The sequence below is a fragment of the Peromyscus californicus genome, unplaced genomic scaffold (assembly GCF_007827085.1).
Source record: "Peromyscus californicus insignis strain IS unplaced genomic scaffold, ASM782708v3 Scaffold_2__1_contigs__length_46816999, whole genome shotgun sequence".
In the NCBI taxonomy this organism is placed as follows: domain Eukaryota; kingdom Metazoa; phylum Chordata; class Mammalia; order Rodentia; family Cricetidae; genus Peromyscus; species Peromyscus californicus.
The window spans coordinates 13,564,198-13,580,345 of NW_026294540.1; the positions used below are offsets into that span (position 1 = coordinate 13,564,198).

The window sequence follows — 16,148 nt, forward strand, 5'->3', positions numbered from 1 at the left end:
TTACCTGCTTTTGTCTGGCTGCAAAGGAGGCTGGGAGATCTGGCCTGTAAGTTGGCTTCAGCTGGTCATACCGTCAGGAGTGTGGTTACCACGCTCTCTGGTTAACCATTGTTCTCAGCCATTGTGGGGCTCATCTGACGTTAGTTGAGTGTCCTGTTTTCTGATGCGAGACGCTCCGTGTGCATCCACTAAGCTTGAAAAGTGTTGGTTGCGCCCTCACAGGTCTTTCCTTCCAGGCTCTACTTGAATCTGGTTCTTGGCAATGTGAATGTGACTCTCCTCAGCAACCAGGCCAAGTGAGTACGCCCGGATCCCGACCGACCGACCGACTCCAAGGAAGCCAGCCTCTTGGGCCTTTTACTGGGGGACGATGGGTGGAAGCGGCGAGGGTTTTTGCATGGATCAAAACTGGTTAGCAGTTGAGGCTCTGGTTATCTGGCTTTCTGACCCTGCCCACCTCAGTGGGGGAGTGCTTAGGGGACCCCGCCTTTCTTCCTTTCCCAGAGTCAGTATGTTGGTGGATAGGACCCCCCCACCCCCCACCTCCCGCCACCCCAGTTCCCACGAGAGTGACATCTATTCTTTCTTACACCTAATACAGCATTTGTTCTGGAGAATAGAGTCATGCCTAACCAATCTAGGTGACATTTCCAGGTGGCATTGGCCCTTGTGTCCGCTGCAATCTTTAGGTGAGGGTAGAGAACTTGTCTTTGACCCTTGTCTGCCCCCAACATGGCCCCAGAGCCCAGGAGCTGGTACCTTCTGTACTTGGTCCTCTTTCCCTCACTAGACATCACTAGTTGAAGGTCAGGTTCTGCTATAGATCTGTGGGCAGGGTGTGGCAGAGCGGGATGGTAGCAACACGAGACCTTTCCTGGGATGTCCGTCATGGCAGGTTTGCGTACAAGGACGAGTATGAGAAGTTTAAGCTCTACCTGACCATAATCCTGCTTCTGGGTGCTGTGGCGTGTCGCTTTGTCCTTCACTACAGGTAATGGGGCATGGTGGGGTGTGGGGGAGGGTATGGGGGTGTAGGGGAGGGCATGGGGTATGGGGGAGGGCATGGGGTGTGGGGGAGGGCATGGGGGTGTGGGGGAGGGCATGGGGTGTGGGGGAGGGCATGGGGGTGTGGGGGAGGGCATGGGGTGTGAGGGAGGGCATGGGGTGTGGGGGAGGGCACGTGGGGTGTGGGGGAGGGCATGGGGTGTTGGGGGGAGAGCATGGGGGTGTGGGGGAAGGCATGGGGGTATGAGGAAGGAGTCCTCATGGAGGCAGGCTGTTGTTTTCCCCAGCCCGTGGCTAGTACTGGGGAAGGACCAGTTCTGACTGCCAGGAAGTAGCATTCCTGCCCATCCTGCATCCATCTAGCAAGCTTCATGGACCAGCTGCTGGCAGGGCCTCCAGATGTAGTCCTTGATGGTCTAGTGTGGTTTATGTAGACCCTGGAATGGGACACAGTTCTACCATGGAGTGCAATGCTGGTATGCATGGGTGAGCTTTGCCAGCATCATGCTAAGTGAGAGAGACGCCAGGTACAAAAGGCCACGTATTGTATATGTCCGTTGATAGGAAATGTCCAGAAGGGGCAGGTTCAGAGACACATAGCAGGAGCAGAACTCGCCAGGGGAAGCAGGAATGGGGAGTGACCATTCATGGGCACCAGCATTTCCTTTTGAGAATGATAGAATACCCTGGAATTAGTCAGTGGTATAACAAAAATGAGCAAAAGACACCAAATTACATCTTCTTTAAAAAATTTTTTAGCCGGGCAGTGGTGGCGCACGCCTTTAATCCCAGCACTCGGGAGGCAGAGCCAGGCGGATCTCTGTGAGTTTGAGGCCAGCCTGGACTACCAAGTGAGTTCCAGGAAAGGCACAAAAGCTACGCAGAGAAACCCTGTCTCGAAAAACCAAAAAAAAAAAAAAAAATTTTTTTTAAGGCCATGCTGGCCTAGAATTCACAGAGATCCTCAGCTTCTGCCTCCCGAGTGCTGGAATTAAAGGCATTTGCTCCCTAGCCTTTCGATTACATGCTTTAAAAGGGAAAATTGTATGGTATGTGGATTACATCTCGATTTCATAATAAGTGGATCAATAGGGCTGAGGCTGTAACTCAGTTGCTTGCTTGGTATGCAAGGAGACCCTGGTTCAGTCTCCAGAGTCGAAGAAGCCAGGTTTGGTGTTGCAACCCTGTAATCCCAGCTCTCAGAGAGTGGAGGCAGGAGCATCAGAAACTCAAGGTCGTCACTGGCTACAGGAGAGTTGGAGGCCAGTGTAGGATGTATGAGACCCTACCTCAGAAAGAGTAAAGACTGATACATAGAGAGATGGATGCATTCGAGAACAAGAAGAGCCATCCCCGGCTGTCTGGATTTAAATTCGGGCTTTGAGACTGAATGGCTGTGTCTGTGGGCAGGTTCCCTATGGGGTCCTCAGTCTCTCCCTTTGTTGGACAGTGGCAGCAGGCCATAGCTCAGAGGGTTATAGCCCGTCAGTGAGCTCACACTGTGTGTGGTAGTACTCAGTTTCTGCCCATCACTGACTGAGAAGAGAGGGAGGGCAGATAGAGACAGGACCCATACTGCCAAGAGGGTCTGGTCCTCTCCTTTCTCTGCCTGGGTTTTCTGCCGTAAAGGGGGAGGCAGCCAAGTATGGCTTAGGCATTTGGCCTAAGTGTCAAGGTTTCTTTCCTGGCGTGTACTTTGCTGAGAGTCCAGCTGCTGGCCTGGCTACTTGAATTTCCCAACAAAGGCCCTTGCAGGCTCTTAGTTCATGCCTGCCTGCTGCCAGTGCCCGGCTTGTGACCCCGAGGGCAAAGGCTGCGCACACAAGTAATGCCTGCTCATCTGCCCCTCTGAAAGAGAGAGTTCTTGGTGTCCAGTCCAAGGCCCTTACACTGGGGCCTCTGGGTTCCTCCCAGGGAAGCCAGTGGTGTGTCACATTCTAAGCCATGGTCTAACCTCCACCTAGAGCCTGGATGTCCCCATTTCTCCCCTCCTCCTCTTATACACAAGTCTCTAATTTATCTCTTGGACAAAGTTTCACCAACTGGAGAACACAGCAAAAACACTTTCTGTCGCCGCCCAGGAGGCCGGAATAAGAGGTCAGGATGTTGCCGGACCGTGTTGGTTCTGAGTTCCCAAGAAAGCTCTTCTGCGTCTCTCTCCCATGGCCGTCATCAGTCACTGGCATTTTTCAGCTTAAACCCGTTACATTCCGTTGGCTGTGTGGGCTGGATGGCTAGGGACGTAGGTGGGGCCGGGTAGAGATGAGCCCCAGGGTCTGGGTGTAGTAGGCAGGGGGAGGCATCCAAGGACTAGTGCAAACCGTTGGCAGTCCTGGTCCTGGCTGTCCTGTCAGGCCGAGGGGAGAGCTCACGCTGTCCCCTTCCCGGGGGCTGTTTTCTTCCAACTAGGGTGACAGATGAAGTCTTCAACTTCTTGCTCGTGTGGTACTACTGCACCCTGACCATTCGGGAGAGTATTCTCATCAGCAATGGCTCCAGGTAGCTAGAGGCCTGGCTGGGGTGGGACGGTCGTTTGGGGGAACAGGGAGCCGAAGAGAAACGACGACCCCCAGGGCTGGTGCGGTTGGTGTCATGTCACCCACTTTATGGTCAGTCTCTTGCTGACAAGCAGCAGGAACCCCAAGTTGGACTGATTTCGTGTCATTAGATTTGATGTCATGTCCTTGGAAATCTGTCGTCTCATAAAAAAAAACAGGTTCCCCGGGACTGACTTCAGGTAAGGCTTCATTCAGGGCTCGGGCACTGTGAGTGAGACTCAGTTTCTCTCCATCTCTCACCCTCGCATTCTGTGCTGTCTGTTCTCAGGCTCTATGTAGGGTGCCACAAGGACGCTGGGCTTACGTCATCACTCCCAGCAAACGGCACCGTTCCTTTCTTCTGCGTGTCTCACCAGCCTTGTCCCATTGGCTGGGTGCAGGCTGGACCATGTGCCTATCTCTGAACCAGTCTTTGTCACCAGAGAATGCAAGGCTATGATTGGCCAGGCTTGAGTGCAGTGGCCATCACAGCTCCAGGGACAGAGCTGACTGGGGCATCCATCGAGGGAATGGAGAAATGGCAAACACACACACACACACACACACACGGACACACGGACACACGGACACACACACGGGGACACACACACACACACACACACACACACACACACACACACACACACAGAAATAACCGGGTTCAGGTGGACTGGGTTTTCTGATGGGCTCAGGTGGATGGCAGCACTCCAGCAGCTCCGTGTGTTTCTGATATAGAGTTGAACAGAAGAGCTGTGGGTATTGCACGCAGCTGAACAAGGAATCAGGCTACTACATACAGATAAAGAGGCAGGGTTAGGGGATACAGCTGGACCAAGGAGACAGGTTTCGCTGATCTCAATAGGAGCAGTCTCTGTAGGGGAGCAATCTTCAGTCTGGAAATACCTGGGGGAAGAAAGCTCCAGGGGACATTTTCTGCACATGACCACCGGCATTCATACTGGACCAGGAGGGAAGGCTTTGCCGTTTCTCTGAGCCCAGCTCAGGGTTGGCTTTGCCATTTCCTTGGAGGTCTGAGGCTTGGAGGCCTTTGACATGACTGTGTTCATGCCAACAGCACACATTCACTTAGGGCTTCCTCCGCTCCCCACACATGAGCGTCACATTCCCCTGGGTCCATCAGCAGATAGAAGGAAGTGTCGGGAGTGGGGGTGGGTCCCAGGGGACATTGTTCCTGGGAGGACGAATGGATTTTGGTGAAAGGAGCGGAATGTCTTCCACAAGAGAAGGGAAGAGGAGAGTGGACCAGTGATGAGGGTCTTGGGGGTGGGGGGGTCTTTCTCTGAGAGCGCTGGGCAGGCCCTGGCCCCTCTTTGGACTGTTTCAGTGTCCCTGGGAGAGCCACCAGGTCTCAATGTCAGTGTACGAATCTAGGAAGGAGGTTCCCAGTGCATCTAAATTCAGGAAGACCTACTGTTTTTCCTTTATCTTTTGTCTGCTCTTCCCGCCTCTGAGCAGAGTCTTGGATCCCAGTTAAGATCCATGATTTGGGGGACTGGAGAGATGGCTCAGCAGTTAAGAGCACTTGCTACTCTTGCAGAGGACCCATGTGTAGTTCCTAGCACCCATGTGGTGGCTCACAACCATCTATATAACTCCAGCCCCAGGGGACTCAACACCCTCTTCTGGCCTCTGAGGACACTGAGCACACATGTAGAGCACATATATGCAAAACAGCCATACACATAAAATAAAAATACATTTTAAAAAAGGTTTTTTAAGTCGGGCGGTGGTGGCGCACGCCTTTAATCCCAGCACTCGGGGAGGCAGAGCCAGGTGGATCTCTGTGACTTTGAGGCCAGCCTGGTCTACAGAGCGAGTTCCAGGACAGCCAAGGCTGTTACATAAAGAAACTCTGTCTCGAAAAAACCCAAAAAAAAAAAAAAAAAAAATGTAGACTTCAGTTCCTGGGACCCACATAATGGAACGAGAGAACCAACTATAAAGTTGCTTTCCGACCTCCACACACTCCCACCCATAATAAATAAATAAATGTAATTAAAATATTTTTAAAAGATCTGAAATATCCCAGCAGTGGTGGCGCACACCTTTATTCCCGGCACTCGAGAGGCAGGAAGATCTCTGTGAGTTCAAGGCCAGCCTGATCCACAGAGTGAGATCCAGGACAGCCAGGGCTACACAAAGAGCCCCCCGCGCCCCCCCCCCCAAAAAAAAAGAACCCCAAACTGGGTCGTCTGTCAACCCTGCAGTCACGGAACACCGGCTCACTTTCTGCCTGGTGATCTCTTGCAGCAGGTTCTTCCCGCGTGCTCGAACCTGAACACTGAGCCGAGAGCAGCCTACTGAGGAGGGCACAGCCGTGCTTAGGGGCATAAGCCTGCGGCATGCAGAGGAGGTCAGTGTCCTCAAACTGCCCTCCTCCTGGTCCTTGTCCATGCCACTGTTACCCTCTCCGTACACCACCCGGGCCACGGGTTCCTCACATCGTCAGTCAACCCACTCCCCGACTTCTTTATTTATTTGGTTTTCTTTTCTGTCTTTTGAGACCGAGTCTTCAGTAGAAGCCCAGGCTGGGCTCCTCTTGCTTTTGCCGCTGCCCCAGGGGCTGGGGTGACAGGTGTGCACCACCATGTCCTGCGACAGCTCTCCCACTTTTTTCCTGATGGTTATTGTTGAAACGGGGTCTCGCTGACGTAGCCCTGGCTGGCCTGGAACTTATGTAGACCAGGCCGCTCTTGGACTCACAGATCTCCCCGCTTCTGCCACCACACCTGGATCCACCACCACCACCACCACCACCCCTTTTTTTTTTTTTTAACTTTCTGGTTGCCGGTCTCTTCCTGTCCCTGTGAACTTGCTGCCAGGCTTGTCTCTGTCACACACATTAAGAGTGCTGGGCGGCTGGAGAGAAATGACTCAGTGGTTAAGAGCATGGATTGTTCTTATAGAGGACTAAGTTCGATTCCCAGCACCCACACCCATCAGCTCACAACTGCCTGTAACTCTAGCTCCAGGGGGTCCAGCAAACACACACAGTCACACACACATGCATAGATAGATAGATGGGCAGACAGACAGACAGACACATAATAAAGGACTCCTGAGAGCCTGGGTGGTCTTTGGGAGTGGCTTTCATGTTGGAGTGGTTACTCTGCCTCTGTTTGCTAATTTAGTGGGCTTAGCTGTGGACCAGGCCATTACCAGAGAGAGAACAGAATTACCAAGAGAGGGTCCCCTGGAAAGACCAGGCTCATCAGAGGTATTAAAGGTCAGGAGTGTGGAGTTCCAGAGCCACACCTCACCTGCCTCAGTTCAACAGGAGCTTTTCTGGATTCCTTGGAGCAGGAACGAGCATCGGTGTTTATAACCTCGAGCTTTGGGTGTGGGTCTGCTGTGTACGTGCCCCCCTATGCCATTTATCATATGGCAGACACTGGGTTAGAGATTTTGAGATAACTCAATCTTCGCCTCTAGGGATCATCTACAGATGTTTTAAAAGAGGCTTTCCCACACAGTCCCATGCAGTGGTGGGACTGTTTCTCCAGGCCTGGGGGAGGAGAGTCTGGAATAGACCCAGGGGACCCTAGCTTCTAGAATGACCACAGGAACTATGACCAGTCTGTGGGGTGATAGGGCCAGGTGGGCAACTCTGTGCATCTTTTTTTACATTTATTTATTTACTTTCTATGTATGTATTATTTGTGTATGTGGGTGTGCGCAATTGTGCATGTCTTTTGGTTTTTTGAGACAGGGTTTCTCTGTGTAGTTTTGGTGCCTGTCCTGGAACTCACTCTATAGACTGGGCTGGCCTCAAACTCACAGAGATCCGCCTGGCTCTGCCTCCTGAGTGCTGGGATTAAAGGCATGTGCCACACACATCCCCCACCTCGAGCGTCTTAATTTTTTTGCATTTATTTATCTTACTATATGTATATGTGGGCATGCATGTACAACTATGTATGTCTTAATTCTTTACAGTTGTTTATTGTCTCTGTGTATATGGGTGTGCATATGCAATTGTGTACATCTTAATTCCCACCCACCCATTCCCCCGGAGCTGAGGACCGAACCCAGGGCCTTGCGCTTGCTAGGCAGGCGCTCTACCACTGAGCTAAATCCCCAACCCCACATCTTAATTTTTTTAACATTTATTTTCTGTGAGTGTGTGGCATGCACATGCCACCGTGTTGTGCATGTAGAAAGAAGGTTAAGCATAGTCTTTGGGTGTCAGTTAGCTCCTCCGCCATGAAGGCCCTGGGGATTGAACTCAGGTTGTCAGCTTGGCAACAAGTGCCCCTCCCACTGAGCGGTCCCACGCTGGCCCCTCGCACCCCTGAAACATCATAGGGCCTGTGCAGGCTGGTGCCCAGTAAACACCCGTAAGTCTTGCTGAGATGAATGAAATCTGGGCTCCCTAGTGAGGAGCGGTCTTTGGGGATACCTAGGTGTACTGGGACACAGGCCTTCTGGAGACCTGCTGCCCAGGATGGGCTCCCCCAAACCCATTCTCCTCATCCCTGTTTTGTATCTGGGAGCAGAATTGGAACAGAAGGAAGTCAGGGAAAGCAGGCCTGGGGTGGTGGTGGGGGGGGGGGACTGCCCTACTTTGAGATGGAGCTCATCCTGGGTGAGTCTGATGCCTCCCACCGCAGACGGCACACTCGTGAGCTCAGTAAAGAAGTCAGCTTTCTGCCAGGCAGTGGTGGCACACGCCTTTAATCCCAGCACTCGGGAGGCAGAGGCAGGCGGATCTCTGTGAGTTCAAGGCCAGCCTGGCCTACAGAGCTAATCCAGGACAGGCCCCAAAGCTACAGAGAGAAACCCTGTCTCGGAAAAAAAAAAAAAAAGAAGTCAGCTTTCCCTTGCAAAACCCACCTAAGAGGGACCAAATCTGAAGGGCACTTACTGCCTTTCAGCTGGGAAGTTCAAGGGTCCAGTTAGGTTCATAGGTAGCCCCATTGGCTACCCCACCCCGCCACTACTTTGCTCTCCACAGCCCAGGCTGGCTCCCTATCTCATCAACCCCCTCAGAGTGGGAAGCCTTCCTGTCATTCCCCCAGAGCCAGTGGGAGTCTTGAGACACTCTTCTGATAGGCTAGGCTTGAGTCACCTCGCTGACTTCTGAGCCAATCGCTGGCTGGAGAGCTGTAGAACCCAGAGGGCTTGCTCTGAGCTGAGTGTCCAGACGGAATTCCTTGTCCTCTAGGTGAGTTGCTGCCCCCATAAGGAAGCAGAGGCCTGGGAACCAGAACGGCTGGTGTGGTGATTGGCAGATGGCAGAAGAACCTTTCCTTCTGGGCCCACATGACTAGTGAATCGGCAGCAGTCACGTTGACTTATTCCAAGAAGCCAGCCATGGTCCCGGGCTCCCGCTGGCTTTTTTAGGGGCTATACTTAGAACAGATGTATCCAGAAGGGAGCAGGCAGAGAGAGAGAGAGAGAGAGAGAGAGAGAGAGAGAGAGAGAGAGAGAGAGCGAGCGAGAGAGTCTGCAATGCAGAAGTCATCCCACCAGCTACTCTAAAAATCCCAAGCGTGAAACCAGAAGCTACCTGGGTGCCGAACAGTGAGTGCCTGGTGGTCCTCTTCCTCTGCATATGTACTGGCTGATGTATCCTGCAGGGAGAAGCAGTGAGCTCCCCCACCCCACCCCCACAGTGCCCAGAGACGAGTACACCCTGTCCCGACATTCTAGCCGCAAGTGCACCTGCTCCTCCGGGAGCCCCACACGCCCCCCTTGCAAGCTGCATTTCTGTAGCAGACAGGTCCAAGTCCAACAGGGGTGAAACAAAGGTCTAAAATGGACCGTGGCGATGGTTGCACAGCTGTGTGAAAAGACCAAACCCACTGAATTGTAGAGTATCTGAATTCCATTACAGTGGAAGCTGTTACATAAACACATCAGCCCGGAGCCGGCCCGGAGCCTTGGGGTATGCAGACGATGATGGTGGTTGCTCATGAGTGCGAAGCTGGGGGAAGAAGGTGGATTTCTAGTTTCACCCAGTGTCACCGAGCTGTGTTTATTGGTGGCATCTGTCAGAGCTGGGCCCTGGGCACAGCGAGCTGTGAAATTAAAAGCTGCTGCTCAGTCAGGCTTGTTGCCCAGGGGTCTGTATCAAGCCCAAACTGCTCCCGCACCAGGAGAGGGCGTTTCTCAGGGGAGCTTTGTGGGGACTAGGACAAAGGAGCCTGGGGGTGGCCAAGATCTGAGGGCTGTGGCATGGCCTTGCAAGGCTCTGGGGAGGTGGCAGGGAGACCTCTTGGTTGCTTGTTAAGCAGAAAGTCTGAGGATCTGGCTAACTGCCTTTACTGTTAGGAAATTGGAGCCAGGGTCTTTTAGATGCTAAAAGGCAAAAGGGCTGCGTTGGGGGCTGACTGGGAGCTGGAGACAAAGAAGTCAATGTCTTATCCTGATCCCCTCTGTCACCTCTGTGTTGGTGGCATTTAGAGTCACTGCTGCTTTTTCCCTTTTTCTCTCTTTCTCGTAATTTTTAACCATGTGTAGGAGTATGTGTATGCATGTGGCTATGAACACGTGAGTGCAGGTGCCTGTGGAGGCTGTCCTGGCTGGTTCTGTGTGTCTCCTTGACACAAGCTAGAGTCATCAGAGAGGAGATGTCTCCATGAGATCCAGCTGTAAGGCATTTTCTCAATCAGAGATCAGTGGTGGAGGGCCCAGCCGGTGGTGGGTGGTGCCGTCCTTGGGCTGGTGGTCCTGGGTTCTATAAGAAAGCAGGCCCAGTAAGCAGCACCCCTCCGTGGCCTCTCCATCAGCTCCTGCTTCCAGGATCCTGCCCTGTTTGAGTTCCTGTCCTGACTTCCTTTAGTGATGAACAGCAATGTGGAAGCGTGAGCTGAGGAGACCCTTTCCTCCCCAGCTTGCTTTGTGGTATTTTGTTGCAGCAACAGAAACCCTAAGACAGAGGCCAAAGCTGTTGGAGCCCCTGGAAGTTGAGTTGTAGGTGGCTGGGAGACACTCAGTGTGGGTACTGGGAACTGAACTCGGGGCCTTTAGAAGAGCAGCGGGTCCTCTTCCTAACCACTGAGCTCTCTCTCCAGCTCCTCTTTCTTTATATCTGAGACAAGGGTCTCAATATGTTGTCCAGGCTGGCCTTGAACTCAAGATCCTCTTGTCACAACCTTCTGTGTGTGGGGATTACAGGCGTGTGTCACCAGGCCTGGCTTCAGGCGACCTCTCTCAGTCGCCACAGTTCCTGGACATGATTACACTTACGATGTTACCTGCCTTCGGTAGAGGAGGGTAGAGGTGACAATGTAGAGCCATGTCAGCTGCACTCCATAGACTCTTTTTCCTTTTTGCAAAGAGAGCCTTAGCATCCCCTTCCCTGACGGCAGATCCGCATGGTCCCCTCTGTTGAGACGGGCTCATTATATAGCCCAGGCTGGTCTTGAACTCACAAGTGATCTGCCTGCCTCTGCCTCCTGAGAAAAATGAAAACCAGATTTCTATCCCTAATGGGGTGGTGGAACTGTTTTAGGTAGTGTAGTCAGGGAAGGCCTTTGGGTGGAAGTGGAGTCTGAACCTCAATTCGGGACCCCAGAGCCTAGCAGGGAAAAAAGAGTAGGAGCCAGAAGGACAGCATGTGCAAAGGACCTGTGTCCGTCTGTGAGGCTGCCACGTGATACCACACACTGGGCATCTTAACACACAGGCGGGGCTGGAGAGATGGCTCAGTGGTTAAGAGTACTGGCTACTCTTCCAAAAGACTCGGGTTCACTTCCCAACACCCACACGGCAGCTCACAACTGTCTGTCACTCCAGTTCCAGGGTATCCAACACCCCCAAACAGACATACATGCAGGTAAAAACACAGTGCACATAAAAGTTAAGATTGGAAATGAAGCTTGGTGGTAGAGTGTCCCTAATGCTCAAAGTTGAAGTCTTACCTCCTTAAAACAAATGAACAAATAAAATAAATAAAAAAAACAAAACAAAAAAAACCCCAGGCATTTCTTTCCTGTGGCTTTGAGGGCTGGAAGTCTGTGATCTAGGTATCATCAGTGCTGGTTTCGGGCCTCTCTCCTGGTTTACAGATGGCTACCTTCCCATCATCCTGTGTTCTGTGTGGTCTTCCTTCTGTGCTCTGGTCTTCCGGGCCTTTTTCTTACAGAGACAGTAGCTCAAAGACCGTCGATGAAGGCTTCACCCGTGTGTCCTCTTAACCTGAGTTACCTCTCCAGATGCAATCATGCTGGAGGGCCCAGGGGGATTCGGCTCCAGCATAGGAATCTGAGCACATAGTTCAGTCCGTCATAGGCCCTAGGTAGCGTTAGGCTTGGAGTATCTCAGTGCTGGGGAGCTAGATGAGGATGTGTTTGTTCTGTAGGTCACAGAACGGGTCCCTGGGCTAATCTGCAAGTAGTGTGTTTGGGTTTCTGTGCCTCTGCAGGAAGAGATGAGGTCTGGTTTGAGTCCATTTCTTATTCCAGCTACAGGGCTGAGGTTAGGAAGCAGAAGGGTGTCTGCATTTCTTGCTTCATCTGAGCTTTCTTTCTCTCCTTCTCACCAAGGATCAAAGGCTGGTGGGTGTCCCACCATTACGTCTCCACGTTCCTGTCTGGAGTGATGCTGACGTGGTGAGTCCTCCCTCCCTGTGGAGCCAGAGCTAGGGGCTGGTACCGGGGGAAGGGGTCCTCGGAACGGCCTGGCGGGTCAGGAACAAAGCAAGTGTGAACTGAAAAACTGGGTTAGAGGCCTAGCTGCCAGGGTCCTGCCAAGACAGCCCGGAGCTTTCTTCAGACTGTTTCACAGTTTCGGTTGGCTGGGGCAGAGGTGACAGGGAGCGGCATGAGGAATCAGAGTGATCTTCATGTCCCTTCATTTTAGAAAGGGTGATGGGTGTGACCTGGTCAGCTCAAGGACAAAGGACAGGAATCTGGGACTCGGTTTTACCTTTGAATATTTTCTTCCCTTTCTGTTGGAATGAAAGCAAAAAAAAAAAGGGGGGGCGGGGTATGAATGAGTGTCTGGTTTTACAGCATGTCCCACCTGTGTGCGTGCGTGCGTGCGTGCGTGTTGTTTTTGTTTTCCAGGCCTAATGGACTCATTTATCAGAAGTTTCGAAATCAGTTTTTAGCCTTCTCCATTTTTCAGAGTGAGTGCTCAAGCCCAGCTTGCGGGGGAGGGACCTGGTTTCCCAAGGGATTTTACTGAGGAGGAGGTCTCCCCAGAAAGATGTCCATCCTGGCCTGTGTGTGGAGGGGAGGGAAGAGAGTCCTGGCCAGAAATCTAGATCTGCCCCCACCACAGTCTCTCGCCCTTGTCTGAACACGCTTTATCCCTTACAGTACGGACAGACTGACATGTCATGACCCATGAAAGCACCAGCCAGAGTAGAAACCTCTGGAATTTTCCTAGGCTTGCAGTAGGCGCTTAATAAATGCTTTTGGGAATGCAAGCTATGTAAGATGACGATGCCGGGAACGGCATGCAACGTTGAGGTGCCTGGGAAGTGGCTCCCGTGCTGAGGGCGACAGCCGCTGGAGTGAGGTAGTGACAGAGAAGCGTGGCTGTGGTGCCTTATTAAAATAAAAAAGTAGGTCGCCAGGGTGCTCTCTCTGCCCTTCTGCTCAGCCCACCCACCAGCCTGCATTTGATAAGGACGTTCGTTGGCCTTGGGGGGCAGAGACCGTGGCTATGTTTTCCTTGAGCCCGGGCACTGTGCTCCCCCTACAGGCTGTGTTCAGTTCCTACAGTACTACTACCAGAGGGGCTGCCTCTACAGATTGCGAGCCCTGGGGGAGAGGAACCACCTGGACCTCACGGTGGGTGAGTAACTGGGCAACAGCTAGAGTTGGGAAGACTGATCTACCTCCCTGCAGTAGAGACGCGTCATCAGAAGGGCACAAGACTTCCAGGCCTCAAAACTGGGGCCGCCATTTGTTTTTGTTTTTGTTTTGTTTTGAGACAGGGTTTCTGGGTGTTGTTTTGGTGCCTGTCCTGAATCTTACTCTGTAGACCAGGCTGGCCTCGAACTCACAGAGATCTGCCTGGTTGTGCATCCTAAGCCATTTCTTACCCCACTTGCTGTTTACAGTTCATCAGGAATCCTGTTTCAGCCACCGAGGGTGGTAGCAACAGAGTGCTAGGCCTTTCAACCTTACCCTTGAAATGCCTGTATTTTAAAAAAATAATTAATTTGTATTTTATGTACATTGATGTTTTGCCTATGTATATGTTTGTAGGAGCATCTCCTAGAACAGGAGTTACAGACAATTGTGAGCTGCCATGTGGGTGCTAGGAATTGATCCTGGGTTCTCGGGAAGAGCAGCCAGTGCTCTTAACCACTGAGCCATCTCTCCAGCCCAGAAATGCCTGTGTTTTTTTGTCTGAACTTTATACTATACACAATATTAGGCTGGGTGTGGCGGGACATATCTGAAGTCCCAGCTGTTTGGGAGGCTGAAATGGGAGGATCACTCGAGCCCAGAAATTTTGAGGTCAGCCTGGACAACAGAGAGACCCTGTCGTTTTTTTAAGTAGCCACACACACTTAACCTCTTAACTCTTCCCACAGAAGGGTTCCAGTCTTGGATGTGGCGGGGCCTCACCTTCCTCCTGCCTTTCCTTTTCTGTGGCCATGTGAGTCCCCCTGTGTGTGGGTACCCCTGTCAGGGATGACCCCTGGGAACAGAAGATCTTGGGGGCTCCCCTCTCTCACAAGGTATCTGGGATGAGATAGCCGCCCATACAAATATGACCCCAACCTAGCTCCCTGTTGGGGTGTATTTAATGTCTGAGCCTGGGAGTCTGGGGGCTTCTCCACTGCTTGCAGCCATAGTGGAGGATAGGGCCAGTCCCTCCGAAGGAGTAGCGGAAAGCCTCAGGTACACACACTGCCCCCTCCCACCCCGCCACATCCTCATTTCCTCAGGATCTAGGGACAGTAAGGAGAGAAGCGAGAGCTGGCCCTTCAGACTTGTGGTGTTGTGTCTGAGACACTTGTGATTCCATGGGCTGGGGGTGTCAAGTGTTGCGGGTAGTTGGTCTTGGATGCTGGGGAGCCTGGTCCATCTCCCCGGCTTTCCACATGGATCTGCAGGGAAACTGATGGGTGAGTGGTGCCTGTCTCCCTGTCTCCAGTTCTGGCAACTCTACAATGCCGTCACATTGTTTGAGCTCTCCAGCCAGGAGGAATGCAAAGAATGGCAGGTACATGCCTACATCTGTCTGTCTGTCTGTCTGTGGGTAGGGAGTAGGGGGCTTGAAGAGGGCTGGGCTGCCTTGGGGAGGACCCTTCCGATCCCTTTTTCCTTGGTTCTCGGTTCCTGCTGCCCAGAGTTCTCGGCTGCTGGGGCCTGAGAGGAAGTAGTAGGAAGGAATTCAAGAGGTCAAGGGGCCCCTCAGTGTCGTTGAACCAAAGAGGATTATTACCCCACTCCTCCAGAACCCCACCTGACCTTGGGGACTCACCTTATCCACTTACCTCCATGCTTTGCTGGTCCTTTCTATGGCTGTGCTGAGGGTCTGGGGCTGAGGTTAGAGGCAGGTTCTTCCGCAGGGGAATTGACTTGAGCTTCTTCTTCCTCCCCCGCCCCGGGCATTGCTGGGTGCTGCACCTCTGAATGGACCAGGTATTTGTGCTGGCACTCACCTTCCTCATCCTCTTCCTTGGCAATTTCCTGACCACACTCAAAGTCGTGCACACCAAACTCCAGAAGAACAGAAACAAGACAAAGCAGCCATGAGCCTCCGGACTCTTGGGCCTGGGGGTCTTGGGACTTAAGGAGACTGCTGGAGATGGCAGTCAGCAGCCTAGCTGCCGGGCACTGGCAGCAGCATCTCAGGGGCCAGCAGCAGCACTGGGAACAGGACCAAGGCCCTGGTCCCTGGCCAGACATGAGGAATGTGAGGGCCGCCTGCGCGCACAGTATTGACCTGCCCCGGCGCCCTATTTATAACGTATTTAACGCCAGGTCTTCCCCCACGTCCCTGGAATCTGCGGCCCTCCCTGCAGCTCTGGGTAATGGCAGCGGCCATACCTGTGTCTGTCTTCCAGGGAGGGGCGAAAAGCCTCAGGGAAACCCCTCTTCCTGCTCCTTTCATTTGAACCCCTCCCTGGGGTTTAGATGTGCCTCCCAGGGGTTGGCTTTAGCTGACCTGCTATTTACTGTGGCCCAGGCACCGGGTGGAATGAAACTTTAAGCATCTTGTGGAGTCCCCTCTCCCCTGGGCCACCATCTCTTGTAAGCCCCCCACCCCATATCCCCCACCCTCTGTGATGAGGGAGTATTTAAGTTCTCAGAGAACCTGCCTGTCCTGTCTCTTGCTTTGTGTCTCCTGGATCGCCTGCCTGCTGGCCAGTGGGGACAAGGGGCACAACCTACTCAGGACCTAGAGAGATCTCTTCCCCTCGGAGCAGGTGGCAGGGTTTTAAGGATGGTCTCCACCAGAGGGCGCCCAGCCTCTGGGTTGTTTGCGTTCCAGTGGGCTCTTAGGGGTTTCTCACTGCTGCCCTTCATCATTCAGCCTTCCTTCACAAGCTTGCTGTGAGTCCTTGACATAGGACCTAGACCCAGTGTGACTGGAACTTAAGCCGGTAGGAGGTCATTCATCCCCTGCCTCTCTCCACCTCAGAGGGTCTTGTATGTGTGGGAAGGGCTGTTG

The 16,148-nt window shown here is 52.8% G+C and overlaps 1 protein-coding gene across 6 annotated transcripts in view; it reads left to right on the forward strand.

Moving 5' to 3' along the window:
- The window catches only part of Tmem120b (transmembrane protein 120B), a 40,778-nt gene extending 24,982 nt beyond the window's left edge, over positions 1-15,796 (forward strand). For 4 of the 6 annotated variants that reach the window (XM_052755375.1, XM_052755373.1, XM_052755372.1 and 1 more), the window contains 9 exons: positions 237-296; positions 896-991; positions 3,415-3,504; positions 12,053-12,118; positions 12,575-12,636; positions 13,218-13,310; positions 14,059-14,123; positions 14,625-14,693; positions 15,116-15,796. In XM_052755375.1, the coding sequence (XP_052611335.1) occupies positions 237-296; positions 896-991; positions 3,415-3,504; positions 12,053-12,118; positions 12,575-12,636; positions 13,218-13,310; positions 14,059-14,123; positions 14,625-14,693; positions 15,116-15,229 (715 nt within the window). In that variant the 3' untranslated portion in view covers positions 15,230-15,796. Of the gene's footprint in view, positions 1-236; positions 297-895; positions 992-3,414; positions 3,505-5,813; positions 5,917-12,052; positions 12,119-12,574; positions 12,637-13,217; positions 13,311-14,058; positions 14,124-14,583; positions 14,694-15,115 lie in introns of those variants that run through there. The other 2 variants (XR_008222040.1, XR_008222041.1) reach the window with 2 other exon arrangements.
- The last annotated feature ends 352 nt before the right edge of the window (positions 15,797-16,148 follow it).